This window comes from Mauremys reevesii, linkage group 13 (genome assembly GCF_016161935.1).
Source record: "Mauremys reevesii isolate NIE-2019 linkage group 13, ASM1616193v1, whole genome shotgun sequence".
Classification (NCBI taxonomy): domain Eukaryota; kingdom Metazoa; phylum Chordata; order Testudines; family Geoemydidae; genus Mauremys; species Mauremys reevesii.
In genome coordinates, this window is record NC_052635.1 from 16,586,195 (window position 1) to 16,602,138 (window position 15,944).

The following is a 15,944-nucleotide window of genomic DNA, read 5'->3' on the forward strand; positions in this document are numbered from 1 at the left end:
CGCAGTGTTGGAAGATTCACCTCTCGCCTTGTATTCCAGCCAACGTGCAGATTAGACGTGTTTCCCTTGAAGAGTTAAGCAATGGGATTTCATTCCTGTCGGCAAGGGTGATGCGTGAGACCCTCTTTGGGGGAGCCAAGCCCTCAGCCCTGTCCCATCTGCCTGAGGCCCTGGCCACCTCTGCCCCTTCCTCCACCCCTTCTTCCCCACTACCCTGCTGGAGCCCTGAGCCCCTCTCTTCTCCCCGCAGCTGCTGACCCCACCGCCCCAGCCCCAGGCTGCCCCGCTCCAGTGCCCTAAGCCCTCCCAAGCACTGGGTGCAGGGCCATCCTTAGCCATAGGCACAACAGGCAGCCGCCTAGGGCACCACTAGGTCTGGGGGCACCACTCTGCCGGGAGCCCGGACAGATGGGAAGCAGTGGAGCATGTAAGAGCAGGGCTGCTGGTCCTAGAGAGAGCCAAATGCAGCACAGTCTGAGGGAGGGGATTGGCTGCTGGGAAGTCTCTGGGAAGGGGTGGGGGAAGGGACTCACCTGTGAGTGTGACTCTTTCCCCCGGCATGAGGGCTGTAAGAGCTGGGTTGGGTGAGGTGCGGAGGGGAGGGAGAGGAGAGAGGCTGGCTGCCTACCTGCTGAGGAATGACAGTGAAAGTAACTCACTTTCTCACGGTCAGTCGGGATTGGAATGGTCACACAGGGCTGGGCTGGGGATAGCCAGATAGCATGTGTGAAAAATCAGGACAGGGCGTTGGGGTAGGGTGAGCAGATGTCCCACTTTCATAATTTTGGGGTCTTTTTCTTATATAGGCTCCTATTCCCCTCCACCTCCCATCCTGATTTTTCACACTTGCTGTCTGGTCACCCTAGGTGGGGGTAATTGGTGCCTATATAAGACAAAGCCCCAAATATCGGGACTGGCTCTATAAAATCAGGACATCTGGATCTGGTCATCCTAGCTGGGGAGCGCGTCTCTCCCCCGGACTGACAGTGATCCATCGCATCCGGGGGGAGCTGCACAGGGCAGGATGAGTTGCTATGGCTCCATGGGTGCCCCGTCCTTGAGATCAGATGCTGTGCTAACTTCACCATGGCCCATTGGGCTGGCAGTGGTGCCCATTGGCATGTGATCAGACCTGAGGGTTTGTTGCTGCTGTTGCCACTCCGCACCCCAATAGGTGGATTTTGGGGTCCTGCAGTTTTCCACCTATCTCTTCTCTACTGCAGCTGTTGGACAAGCAGGCGGGGGGGCGGGGGTGAACCAAGCATGAAAGCAGTGCTGTGTTGCCATTTTGATTGTCATTGAGCAAATTTGTTTGCCAAAAATGCTTGCTAACAATCCTGAATTCAATTTCAATTTTTTTAAATCAATATCTTAGCCAAAAACAGAAAATTAAGTTGTGACAAGTTTGGTATGGAGAAGAGAGTGGGCCAGTTTTATCAGAGAAACAAAAAATGTTGACTAACTTTCCTATAGCCCTGTTACTGCTAAATAGAGTCCTCCAGCAACTGCAATATGCTCATCTCCTTACTAGTGTAGAGAGCAGGGGTTGGCAACCTACAGCACATGTGCCAAAGGTGGCACGCAAGCTGATTTTTGATGGCATGCGGCGGTGGGCTGAGCGGCTCTGCCCGCCACTGCTCTGGGGTTCTGGCTGCTGCCCCATTGCCACCCGGGGTCCCGGCTGCCAACCCCACTCAGCACCCGCTGCTGGCCTGGAGACCCCCAAGGAACCCCAGGCTGGCAGCGGGCTGAGCAGGCCGGCGGCTGAGACCCCAGCTGAGCCACTCAATCCGCTGTCGACCTGGGGTTCCATTCATTCAGCTGGCAGCAGGCTGAGTGGGACTAAATTCAACGAAATAGGAAAACAAGAGCAACTAATGACAAAGTGCAAGAACCTAGGGCAGTGGTCCCCAACCTTTTTCGTCTGGCAGGTGCCAGATGAAGGACCATGGCAGCGACGCCTCTGGATGACGCTGCTTGTCAGCGGCAAGCAATGTCATCCTGGCATTTCAGCAGATGCTCATCCTCCAGCCAGTACGCAGGTGCATTGAGAGGCCCCTGTGGGTGCCATGGCACCCGTGGGCACCGCGTTGGGGACCCCTGACCTAGAGAGCCTCCTGAAGCATGGTGATCATTTTGATGTAAATGGACTTGAACTGTACGAAGAATTGAGTTGTTGCCACATGCAAAATCGATGATGGACATTGTACAGTTTATTCATACCAGAAAACTTGTTGACATATATCCTAATGTGTACATTGCCACTCGTATTCTACTGACAATTCCTGTAACAGTAGCATCAGGAGAACGGAGTTTCTTAAAACTAAAGCTCATTAAAAACTATCTCCACTCTACAATGAGTCAGGAACACTTGACTGGTCTTGCTATTCTTGCAATCGAACAAGACATCAATTTGTCTTTGTCATACGATGACATTCTTACTGATTTTGCAGCCAAAAAAGCCAGTAAGATTGCTTTCAATTAAAAACTAATCCTTGTTTCAATTCCTCTTCATATAAATTTCCAATAAAATGTTGATAAATTTAAAAAATTATATTATTTGCATCATTCTGTCAAATCAGAATTTTTTCTTTAGTGCTACATTTTAGTGCTAGTTCATCAGCATTACAGTGTGCTTAATTAAGTTAAACTGGTTTTAATAACATGCATGTGGCAAGTTTTCCAATAGTGTAAGCTTATGTTTGTGTTGCTAAGAGCAAGACAGATACAGGGGCACCAGTTTAATAATCCCGCCTAGGGCATCATAAATCCTAAGGAGGGCCCTGACTAGGTGGCATGGTTCCACTGCGTGGGGGCCCCAGCACTAGGCAGCCCCAGCTGCCTCGAGTCCTGGAAGCAGGCTCCAAACCTAGCCCAACCCTGGTATGCTTCCCGGAAGAGGAGGAGCCAAGGGAAAGTGGCAAGTAGGAGGGGGTCTTGGGGAGGAGCGTGGGCAGGGCTATGCTGGGCTGTTTAGGGAGGTTTATGTGCATCCCAGGCCTGACAGCAAGGTTTTTGCCAGAGATCAGTTAAAAATCAAAGAAAGGAAGAAATCCCTTTTGCAAAAATACAATTATGCTAAACACAAATATTCAATGTTTGAACATTATGAACAACACAAAATTTAGACACAAAATTATTCACACTGGGCATAAATTGGATTAAGACCTTACTGCATGGATGGGGGCAAATTATGATAGGAGAGGACCGGGAATTATAATTATCTCCTAGTTGGTTTTGCATTCAGAAATAGTGGATATTTGTATCCTTCTGTAAATGCTGGAAGAAACCTTCCCTTCAGTGGAAGAAGTGACAGTAGGTCAAAAACTTCATGCTGAAAAATGACAGTGTTGGAGTCAAGTTGTAGAATATATTGCAATACACACAGCTGACATGATTGTATTGACTGTACCCAAACTGGTCCATGAACTGGATAGTGTGAATGTAGAACACTCTCCTTTACGGGATGGACTCAATGCTATTCTTTGGTTCTCAAACTCTAACAGACCAATTTCAGACCTACAGTTCTGGACAAGGCTGGGTTAATGCAGGGGCTTTAGGGGAGGCAGCCCCGTGGCTCGGGCTAAGGGGAACCCCACAAAAATAAATCCATAATTATATACAATTCAGTGGTCACCAACCCATTGATTGCGATCGATGGTTGATCCTGCAGCCTCTGCCAGTCGATCACGATCTCTGGGCCACTAAAAGTGCAGCGGCACAGCAGGGCTCAGGCAGGCTGCCTGCATGCCGTGGTGCCACGTTGCTTCCGGAAGCATCCGGCTGCTGGCACATCTCTGCAGCCACTGGCGGGGAGCGCAAGACGAAGCCCCGTGTGCTGATCCCGTCCACAGCACCGTTCCCTCAGGTCCCATTGGCTGGGAACTGCCCCAGGTGAGAATCCCCTCCTGTACCCAAACTCCCTAACGTACCCCATACCTCCTCCTGCACCCTAACACCCTGCCCGAGATCAGAATCCCCTTCTGCATCAAACTCCCTCCCAGAGCCTGCACCCTTCACCCTTCATCTTCTCCTACACCCCAACACTCTCCCCCAGCCTGGAGCCCCCTCCTGCACCCAAACTCCCTCCCAGAAAGAAACTAATGTAATAGCAGTTCCAAGGCAAGAACTAGGCTATTTTGAATTAACTTAACTATATTCTACATGTTTTAAGACAGAAATGTAACCACAGAACGGCTTTATGTTAATTAAAAGGAAAGTTTAGTGTAGTGTTAATAGCCTTGATGCCATAATTGTGATCCTTTTCTTTTAAATTAAGAACATAAGAATGGCCCTACTGGGTCAGAACAAGGGTCCATCTAGCCCAGTATTCAGTCTTCCGACAGTGGCCAGTGCCAGGTGAACAGAACAGGTGATCATCAAGTGATCCATCCCCTGTCGCTCATTCCCAGCTTCTGGCAAACAAAGGCTAGAGTCACCATTCCTGCCCATCATGGCTAATAGGCATTGATGGACCTATCCTCCAGAATTTATCTAGTTCTTTTTTGAACCCTGTTATGGTCTTGGCATTCACAACATCCTCTGGCACGGAGTTCACAGGTTGACTGTGCATTGTGTGAAGAAATACTTCCTTTTATTTGTTTTAAACCTGCTGCCTATTAATTTCATTTGGTGACCCCCTAGTTCTTGTGTTATGAGAAGTAGTAAACAACACTTCCTCATCTACTTTCTCTACACCAGTCATGATTTTATAGACCCCAGTCATATCTACCCTTAACCATCTCTTTTCCAAGCTGAAAAGTCCCAGTTTATTAATCCCTCCTCATATGGCAGCCATTCCATACCCCTAATCATTTTTGTTGCCCTTTTCTGAACCCTATCCAATTCCAATATATCTTTTTTGAGATGGGGCGACCACATGTACACACAGTATTCAAGACGTGGGTGTACCATGAATTTATATAGAGGCAACATGATATTTTCTGTCCTATTATCTATCCCTTTTGTAATTATTCCCAGCATTCTGTTTGCTTTTTGACTGCCCCTGCACATTGAGTGAATGTTTTCAGAGAACTATCCACAATGACTCCAAGATCTCTTTCTTGAGTGGTAATAGCTAATTTAGACCCTATCATTTTATATTTATAGTTGGGAGTATGCTTTCCAGTGTGTATTACTTTGCATTTATCAATAATAAATGTCATCTGCCATTTTGTTGCCCAACCACCTAGTTTTGAGAGATCCTTGTTTTAGCTCTTCGCAGTTTACCTGGGACTTAACTGTCTTTAGTAATTTTGTATCATTTGCAAATTTGCCACCTCACTGTTTACCCATTTTTCTAGATCATTTATGAATATGTTGAATAGGACTCCTCCCAAATCAGACCCCTGGGTGACATCACTGTTTACCTCTCTCCATTCTGAAAACTTACCATTTATACATACCCTTTGTTTCCTATCTTTTAACCAGTTACCAATCCATGAGAGCACTTTCCCTCTTATCCTGTGGCAGCTTACTTTCTGTAAGAGCCTTTGGTGAGGGACCTTGTCAAAGGCTTTCTGAAAATCTAAGTATATTATATCCACTGGATCTCCCTTGTCCACATGCTTGTTGAACCCTTCAAAGAATTCGAGTAGATTGGTGAGGCATGATTTCCCTTTACAAAAACTATGTTGACTCTTCCTCAACAAATTATGTTCATCTATGTGTCTGACAACATAATTCTTTATTATAGTTTCAACTAGTTTGCCCGGTACTGAAGTCAGGCTTACAGGCCTGTAGTTGCAGGGATCAACTCTGGAGCCCTTTTTAAAAATTGGCTTCACATTAGTTATCCTCCAGTCATCTGATACAGAAGCTGATTTAAATGATAGGTTACAGACTACAGTTGGTAGTTCTGCAATTTCACATTGGAGTACCTTCAGAACTCTTGGGTAAATACCATCTGGTCCTGGTGACTTATTGCTATTTAATTTATCAATTTGTTCCAAACCTCCTCTAATGATACCTCAATCTGGGACAGTTCCTCAGATCTGTCACCTAAAAAGAATGGCTCAAGTTTAGGAATATCCCTCACATCCTCAGCCATGAAGACCAATGCAAAGAATTCATTTAGTTTCTCCACAATGGCCTTATCGTCCTTGAGTGCTCCTTTAGCACCTCGATAGTCCAGTGGCCCAACTGGTTGTTTAGCAGGCTTCCTCCTTCTGATGTACTTTAAACAATTTTTGCTATTACTTTTTGGGTCTTTGGCTAACTGTTCCTCAAATTCTTTTTTGGCCTTCCTAAGTGTATTTTTATACTTCATTTGTCAGTGTTTAGGCTCCTTTCTATTTTCCTCACAAGCATTTAACTTCCACTTTTTAAAGGATGCCTTTTTGCCTCTCACTGATTCTTTCACTTTGTTGTAACCAACGGTGTCTCTTTTTTGGTTCTCTTACTATGTTCTTTAATTTGGGGTATACATTTGAGTTGAGCCTTTATTATGGTGTCTTTGAAAAGTTTTCATGCAGCTTGTAGAGATTTCACTTTTGGCACTCTGCCCTTTAATTTCTGTTTAACTAACCTCCTCCTTTTTGTGTAGTTCCCCTTTCTGAAATTAAATGCTACAGTGTTGGGCCACTGTGGTGTTTTTCCTGCCACAGGGATATTAAATTTAATTATATTATGGTCACTATTACCAAGCGGTCCAGCTATATTCACCTCTTGGACCAGATCCTATGCTCCACTTAGTACTAAATCAAGAATTGCCTCTCCTCTGGTGGGTTCCAGGATCAGCTGCTCCAAGAAGCAAATTAGGAAAAATACTTGTATACAGGGGCCCCACAAAATCTAATAGCCCCAGGCCCACAGAAGACTTAATCCCGCCCTGGTTCTGCAACAAGATTACATACTTTGTATTATGTGTTGTGGCACTGAAGATGCATGTGAGCCTAAAACTTTTCTGGGGATGGGAAGAAATTATTTGTACTTTATAATCTCAGGTCTCTGTCTTCCAAGCTTTCGTGGTATGGGCCATTCCAAGAAGCCTAAGAGAGTTAGTTGCCAAATTCTGATAGCAATGTCATGGGAGTTGGGTCTTTATTTCGTACATTACCCCCCTTTGAAGCACCCTGTTGCACCTGCCTTTTATCTGAGCAGCAGACTGCACTTCCTCATTTCGGAAAAGACTGGCCAGGCGGCATTGAGCTACGGGTAACATTTTCAAAAACACTTCAGCAAACTTCAAAAGTGACATAGGAGGCCCCATTGCCTTTCAGTTAGACTTAAGTTGCTAAGCCTCAGTAAGTGAGAAGCTTTTGAAAATGGGACTTAGGCTTCTAAATCACTTAGACACTTTTAAGTATTTTACCTGAACTAATTAAGTGAGCTCATTGGATGGTGACTGGGTACATGTGCACTTGCTACAAAGGACAACAGAGGGGTTAATTGGAGAAAATGTAAGGTCAGCTAACTGCTGATATTTTCAAATCATTCTAAGGGAATTGGATGGGAACTCAGTGTCTAAATCACTGAGGCAGCAGTAAAATCAAGAATTAGTGCATTATTTCTTGACAGTTACCATAGCGTTCATGCAATAGAGAGATTTGCTTCAGGATTAGAAGTTTCTTCCCTCTCCAGGATTCTCCCTTTGAGATTAGAAAATTGACGCTGGTTTAGTTTTAGAGAATGTCAGTAAATACCAACTTCCCCTTGCCTGTTGCTTTCCCCACAGCAGATGGGCCTCGGGAGACCACCTCTCCCCGCAGAAGGATATATAATGAGTTAGACAAGATGTTCCCCATTTGACAGAGGGTATGAGGCACGGGGTCATGTTACCAGCCTCGGTAGCTTTTCTAGGTTGTCGTTCTAGTTACTGGGCATGTGGAAGTAGGTGAATGCAGTGAGGAGAGAAAATGGACTGAACAACCTGGATCCTGGTCCCTGAAATGTTGTGTGAGAAGGTGACAACAGAGACTCCAGCTGCTCACAGATCCGGCTTAGAGGTAAATCACCCTTTTCCTCTCTGCTCCTTGAATCTTGAGGAGTTTGAAGCAATGTAGGTTTCCTAGGTTACTAACCCCACAGGAATCTTTGGGGAACTGGGCACTGATCTCTCTCAAACTCCCAACCCAAAGCAAAATGACTGAATTTGGAAAAAGGAAAGGTCTGTCAGGTCACGTCTATCTTAGGTCCTTACCTGGCCTCCATCACCCTGGTATCTGGGCACCTCACTGTCTTGAATAAGTCTATCCTCCCAGCACCCCTATATTGTGCTATTACCCCTGCTTTACAGATGGGACCTGGTGCACAGAGGGGTGGATTTATGGAGGTTTATTGGCACCTCAAGACCCAGACCCCACAGTGGGATTGGAAATCGATGGGCGTTAGGTACGGCCCCTACTCAGGCACCAGTGGGCATTGTTTGATACCTAGCAGCCTTTGGAAATCTGCCCTGAAAGTCACACAAAGAGCTGGTGAAGAAGCAGGGAAACAAACCAACATCTGCCGAGTCAAAGGCAGGCACTTCATACATAGGAGCAGCCTTCGTTCCTCTCTAACCTCCCATCCTGACCCCTTCCATGGCAGCTTCCCCATCATGGGGCACTGAGTGAACTGCCAGGGGGGGAGAGCAGAACTGCTGTTCAGACACTGGCTACAAGTAGACTTGTCAGAAATGGGTTTTGTTTCTCCCCTAAGAGGGTTAATATTGAGATTATTTTTTCTTTATGATTCCCCCCTCCCCAATTTTAACTATTAATTTTTACAGTCACAGGAATCTCAGTGGTGGTTAAGGTGCAGGTCAGGGCGAGGTCAGCGCTGCCAGTGGAGTGGGGGGGGCTCTCGACCGGCCGAGGGATCCAGGGTGTAAGTAGCAGGGAAGGCGGCTGCTCTGGCCCAGTGGAACAAAGATCCATGGCCAGGGCTGAGAGCAGGAAGAGGATGGCAGGGAGTCCCCGGCCCCTGGGGTGGCCACCTCATAGTTGAACTGCACCGTAGGTGGGCAGAAACCATTCGGCAGTGGGGTGGCCTCCCGCACCGCCAGGGGCTCACCCTCTTCCTCACAGCCCAGGTCCACCAAGGCCGCAGCCTTCCCCGCACCTTGCGCCTGCAGGGATGGGTGTCTCCAGCCATGCAACCATGCAAAGAGCCCTCTGCAGCTCTGCTGTCCCAGCCCCGCTCATTAACTCCTGTGACAGGTAGGTGCAGAGGGCTCCCTGCACAACCGCAGGGCCGGTGACACCATCCCTGGAGGTGCAGGCGCAAGGTGAGGCCGCACTAACGCCCACTCTTCCTGCTATTTTCTGTTGTTGGTTTGGATGTACCAGCTGATATTGACCTTTACCAATGTCTGTCGATGGAAATTTAATCCAGTTGAGCTGTACATTTAAACAAAGCTCAAGGCATTCACTGGCCAAATCCCACTCAAATCAAAGGAGCCCATCCTTGAATTCAGTAGAACTTTTATCTTAGCTGTCAGAGGCAAAGTCTTGGATGGAACAGAATTATACCCTGGGTGTAAAATTAACCTTCTGCATCACTCTGTGCAGGATCAGGGCCTTACTGAGCAGTTAATAAATATTAGTAAATCAGTCTGGGAAAAGATATGACCTCACCCACCCTCTCTCTTTAAGGATCAGTAATGGGGAGAGAGAGAGAAGTAGCAGACAAGAGAGAGAGAGAGAGAGAGAGAGAGAGAGGGTTACTATTACTTTTAACCAAACATAAAGAAGAAAACGTACAGCTGACAAAAATTTCTGATTGACATTTCCGATGAAAAATTTTTTTCTTGATAGACCTCAAAATGTTTCTGGGGAACATATCAATTTCTATGCAATTTTGTTTAGGAAAAGAGTTACTGTAGAGAGCATTATGAAATAAAATTATATAAAAATAAATAGAAATAAATGTAAATAAGTATAAAACTCAGTGTAATATAAAATAAAAATATCATAGAAATTAAATTTAAAATGGGTAAATACATTTTTAAAAATAAAGTGGAATGAAATTCAACATTTGAAATCATGGATTTGCAGATGAAATGGAAATTCGGATTCTATACAACTCTCATCATATGAAAATTGCAAATTTCTTATAAATTTTATCCAGAACTTTTTCTTGCAAGAGAGGATCAATTTCTAGCTACCGCAGTCATTTCTAGCAGGATTTTTTGTTTCTTTGTTTTGGTTTTTAATGAAGGTCACATCTCTATATGTAGTGTCCGACGGCAGGACAATGACATATTGTCCTAGGGAAGGAGAGGCATTTGTCTGATGATAAAAACTTTCAAATGGCTGTGGTAGAGTTAGACAGCCCATTTCCACTGCAATTCACTTGGAGTTGGCTGCCCGCACACTGCAAATCCAACCCTTAGTTGCTTGGTTTGTTTCTTTGTTACAGCTTCCGCTAAAATATCAAATCGTGGCCTGTTTGGCCCATGGATCTCCAATCTAGAAAGGACATTGTTCTGCTTTCATACAACAGGCAGTGAAATGTATGACTATTTCAAGCGGTATGTTTTTGAACTGTTGTACCATCACCATAGTGTTAGAGTGGTTGGTACCACCAGTCTACATGAGTTTCAAGAGATTAAAGATTAAATTTTTGTTGAACCTGCAGGATGCTCAGATATGAAACCTGCCCCAGGGATCACGAGATGGCATTTCCCTTCCCCTGACCTCCATTGTCCACTCACCCATCGTTCCAGTAGCCAGCAGAGGAAGACAATGAAATAAAAGGTTATGTTTTATTGAGTGAATGTTCTTCAATTATGTGGCAGTTTTCATTTCTTTCCCACAGACAAACCCCATGGTGAACCCAGAGAAGGGAAACCAAACGTCTAACACAGAATTCATCCTCCTGGGATTTGGAGATCTCCAGGAACTGCAGCTCCTTCTCTTCCTGCTGTTCCTAGTGATCTACATCATGACCGTGGCAGGGAACATCCTTATCATTGTGCTAGTTGTGACTGATCAGCACCTTCACACCCCCATGTACTTCTTCCTGGGGAACTTGTCCTGCTTGGAGACCTGCTACACCTCGACCATCCTGCCCAGGATGCTGGTCGGTCTCCTGACAGGGGAGAGGACTATTTCATTCAATGAATGTGTCACACAATTTTATTTTGTTGGTTCTCTGGTTGCTACAGAATGTCTTCTCTTATCGGTGATGTCTTATGATCGGTATTTAGCTATATGCAATCCACTGCACTATGCAACCCGTATGAGTCACAGGTCTTACCTGAAGCTCGCGGGTGGCTGTTGGATAGGTGGCTTCCTAGGTAATACCATAAATATGTTCTCAATATCACAGTTAACGTTCTGTGGCCCCAATGGTATTGACCATTTTTTTTGTGATCTCATCCCCCTTGTAAAACTCTCCTGCAATGACCCTCACCTCATGGAAATGGTGGCTTTTACACTCACCTTGCTTTTCTCACTGGTCCCATTCATGCTTACCTTGATGTCCTACATCTGCATCATCACCACAATCCTGAGAATCCCGTCCACCATCGGGAGGCAAAAGGCCTTTTCCACCTGCTCCTCCCACCTCATTGTGGTGAGCATTTATTATGCAACTCTGCTGATTGTCTACATGTTCCCTACCACCGACATCCTGAGCAACTTCAAGAAAGTTCTCTCTGTCGTCTACACAGTCCTGACTCCCCTGGTCAATCCCCTCATCTACAGCCTGAGAAACAAAGCTTGCAGGAAAGCTTGCAGGAAATTGATGTTTGGACCATGCTACCCGGTCAGTTTCCTTTGGTTAAAATAGATATAACATTGCCTGAGTTAGGGCCTGAACCAAAGCCTGTTGTAGTCCCAGGTCATGTTTCCCTGAGCTCCACTGGGCTTCATGTCCTGCTCTTACACAGTGTCACTCAACCTTTCCAGACTATTGTACCCCCTCAGGAGTTTGATTTGTCTTGCGTATCCCAAAGTTTCACCTCACTTAAAAACTATTTGCTCACAAAATCAGCCATAAAAAGACAAAACTAGCACAGCGCCCTACTACTGAAAAATTGCTGACTTTCTCATTTTTAGCATATAATTATGAAAGAAATAAATTAGAATACAAATATTGTTCGTATGTTTCAGTGTATAGTCTATAGAGTAGTGTACACAAGTCATTGTCTGTATGAAATTTTAGTTTGTACAGACTTTGCTTGTGTTTTTTATGTAACCTGTTGTAAACTAGGCAAATCGCTAGATGAGCTGATGTGCCCCCGGGAAAACCTATGTGTACCCCCAGGCTACACGTGCCCCTGGCTGAGAGCCACTGCTCTGACAGCTTGCTGATTGACGCCCATACTCCACCTCAGCAGGAGGAGTAAGCGGAGTGGGCGGGGGAGCCGCGGCGGTCGACTCATCGCCATGAGGACGGCCAGGTAAGTCGAACTAAGATACTTCAACTTCAGTTGTGTATCTTAGTTCAACCCCCGCCCACTACTGTAGCCCAGGCTGTAGAGACCTCTTGAAACCTGGGATCCCAGTCTTGTTAGGGCCGGTATCAGATTCCACAGGTGGGTTTTACTGGGCTGGTGGGAGATTTGAACTAGTGGTGGCTCAGAGTTCAGACAATGACGGGCAATTGTGCTCAGTGAGAGGGTGCAGGCAAAATGGACTCAACTGGATGCTGAGTATACATTCATTGTAGGGTGAGAGACTTCTAGATACACACACACACACATACGCAGGCATGCACACATACATGCACCCATATATACACACACACATATGTGCACACATAAACACTTATGCACATGCACACTTACACAGACACACCCATACACACGCACGCATGTATGAACATACGCAGGCATATGCACAGGCAGATATACGCACACCCAAATGCACACATACACAAATGCAAGCACATATACACATCTGCACACACATACATACACAACCATGCAGATACACACATATGTACATGCACGTACACACATATATACGCACATGTATATGCAAACACTCAGAGATGCAAATACGCATGCACACACACAAGCTCACATGGACACACACACACACACAAACACACTCATATGCACACACATACACACATACAGGCACACACACATACACGCATGAACACACATACATACGCACAGGCATATATAGGCACAAGCACACATACGCACATGCACACATATGCATACTCACCCTTACACAAAAATATATGATACCGGCATTATAAAAACATAGGCTTGCAACGCTCGCCTGGAACTCCAGTGTTAGGCGATTATACCGTTAACCTTTGTTTCCTAGTATCTATTTCATCCCCAGGCTGTTTCCGAAAGGAAGAGAAAAGCCAAAGGAAACCCTCTGGCCTTGGCCACAGGACACCAGCACAGAACTCGTATTTGACCACTTTTCAGCAATGATTTAGGGCCAGTTGTTTCTAGATACTTGGGGGCCTAGTGGGATTTTCCAAAGCATCTGGGCACCTGGCCTGTGGGATGCGGCCCTGGAGGAGAGTCAGGCAGAGGAACGTGCACCTTCCCCAGGTTTGTGCATCACTCCAGAGCCTCAGCATCTGGATGCCTGGTGTGGGGCTGCAGAGGATATGTCCAGGGGCACCTACAGCCTATTTAATGCAAACACTTGGGTGCCTGCAGGGTTTGCCAGCAGCCGAGCTGGCTTTGTGAATCCTGGGGGGATTCTGATTCTGGGATGCGGGTGCCTAAAGTGGGAGTTTTGTGATTCTAGCCCTAGCTCCACACCCTTGTCCTCATGTTATAGCTGGGGAAAGTCAGGCAGAACGAGGTGACGTTACCTGCCCAGAGTTACTCAGCAGGCTCGTGGCAGAAAACCAACTCTCCAGAGTCCCAGTCCAGTGCCCTGTCTGCTCCACCACATCCAGTTGTAATTAATAATGGGACCGAAGGGTATTAGGTGCCCATCTCCCTTTCACGGCCTATAGGATTTGGGAGCCTAACATCGCCCCTTATGGGAAAGCCCAGCCTGTACATTTAGAGTCAAACCACTAGCGTGAGAATTACTTCGACTCCCAGGGGATGTTTTCCACCAGTTACTTCTCCTGTTTTACCTTTTTCTAGGAGACCTTAATAACCGTGTGTGTTGCACCAAAAGCATTGTGTAAAAAAAGAACTAAACGAAGTCTTCTCTTTATGTCGTCTCTGTTGTCAGAGCTCCCGTTATCTGTCCCCTTCGTCTCCAGTGTGAGGAATAAATGCGTCAAGGATTGTCTACACATAAATGTTGCATCATGTTACCTATATCTGCCTATCCCTGCCTGTGACAGGCCGTGTGCCTTTGGGCTGGAGAGCCAAGGCCAAGCCAGCCCTGGTTAGAGAAGGGTCCCGACCTGAGGGGAATCAGGCCATTTCCAATAAAAAGTAGAAGGAGGCCAGAGAAAGACACAAACTCAGGAGGCTGGAGTGAGACTTCAGAGAGTGAGAGAGGCTCCTGCAGGGAAAACCCTGAGCCCAGGGAAAGTCCTCCATTATATGGGGAATGAAGAGGCGAGGGGCTATGAGGTGAGGGGCTGCATTCTGGGCTGCTCTGAGTCCTCTAAGGGGCACCAGGAGGTGTCCACTTGTGTACACCAAGTAGATGCAATGATACTGATGTGACAGTGCTTCTGGTGGGATAGTTCATTCCCACATGGGAAGGGGAATAAACGATCTATTGGTAAACTGTGTCCACATGAGACGGTGTAGCACTGCAACTAGTTCCATAACACATTCGCACCACTAACCAAAATAGTTATCCTGGTGCAAAATCTGGGTGGAGACCTTGTGTGACTCCCAGTGAAAATACCTGCCTACGTTCCTGGCTTTGAAATAAACTGCGACAATTCAAGGAAAATGCAAAAGCCATTTCTTGCAGTGCTTAACCACATTGGCAGTTAGGAAGTTTTTCCTAATGTCCAAGCTGTAGCACCCTTGCCCTAATTTAAGACTATTGCTTCTTGTCCTATCCTAAGAGGTTAAGGAGAACAACTTTTCACTCTCCTTCTTATAACAGTCTATTATGTACTTGAAAACTCTTATCATGTCCCCTCCCAGTCTTCTCTTCTCCAGACTAAACAAAATCATTTTTTTCAATCTTTCCTCATAGGTCATGTTTTCTAGACCAGGAACTTGGTGGAGAAGTCTCTCAAATCTCTCAAGGCTACCCAGGGAAGGATTATAGTACTTGAGAGGGAGATATTCTGGGGGGAGGTAGACAGAGTTTCCCAAATGACATAAATAATTTGGGTGGTGGCAGCAAAACCAGATCTAAGTTGGTAGTTAAGCTTAGAGGTTCTCATGCAGGTCCTCACATCTGTACCCTAGAGTTCAGAGTGGGGAAGGAACCTTGACACCTTTCACTTAACTCAGGGCGGGAGGATACAAGGAACAGAAGGCTCCCATCCACAGACCTTTGAAGGTCTGGAATGCAGTGTTATGTTACACAGCTGAAAATGTTTCTCCTGTTCCAACTTTACAACCCCTTATCCACAAGGTTAGCTTTTCTTTCTGTTTTCCCTCTTTACTTACCTTTGTTAAATAAAGTAAATGGATTCAAGAAATAAATGTTCTTTATTGAGTAGACGCAGTGGGCTTAGGTGGGGGGTTGGCTTTACAGGAACAGTGATACAAGCCAGGGGAAGGTTTGGGAAAGCACAATGCAGATAAGCAACTCACATTACTGTGACTCAATACTGAAATGGGTTTTCAAAGCCTTGGAGATATGCTGCGCCCCTTGCTGTGCTCATCTTCTTGCTCTGGTATCTGGCTGCTCAAAAATGGCTACCATGCAATCAGTCTCAATGGCTACCATGCAATCAGTCTCAACTGCCCACCCTGGAGGAAAATTTCCCAACTTTTTTCCACAGATATTATGGAACACAGAGCAGACAGCTATAACCATAGGGATGTTCTCCTCACTAAGGTCCAATCTTGTTAGGAAACTTCACCAGTGCCCTTTCAAGAGACCAAAGGCACATCCAACCACCATTCTGCACTTGCTGAGCCTATAGTCGAACCGTTCCTTACG

General features: G+C 45.9%; 1 protein-coding gene across 1 annotated transcript; it reads left to right on the forward strand.

Moving 5' to 3' along the window:
• Window positions 1-10,749: 10,749 nt before the first annotated feature.
• Window positions 10,750-12,274, forward strand: LOC120380146 (olfactory receptor 11A1-like). Its single transcript, XM_039497639.1, has 2 exons — window positions 10,750-11,691; window positions 12,263-12,274. The coding sequence occupies exons 1-2, from the start codon at window positions 10,750-10,752 to the stop codon at window positions 12,272-12,274; spliced, it is 954 nt and encodes a 317-aa protein (XP_039353573.1).
• The last annotated feature ends 3,670 nt before the right edge of the window (window positions 12,275-15,944 follow it).

Coding starts and splice junctions, on each gene's coding strand:
- LOC120380146 (XM_039497639.1), top strand. CDS start 10,750: ATGGTGAACCCAGAGAAGGGAAACCAAACGTCTAACACAGAATTCATC.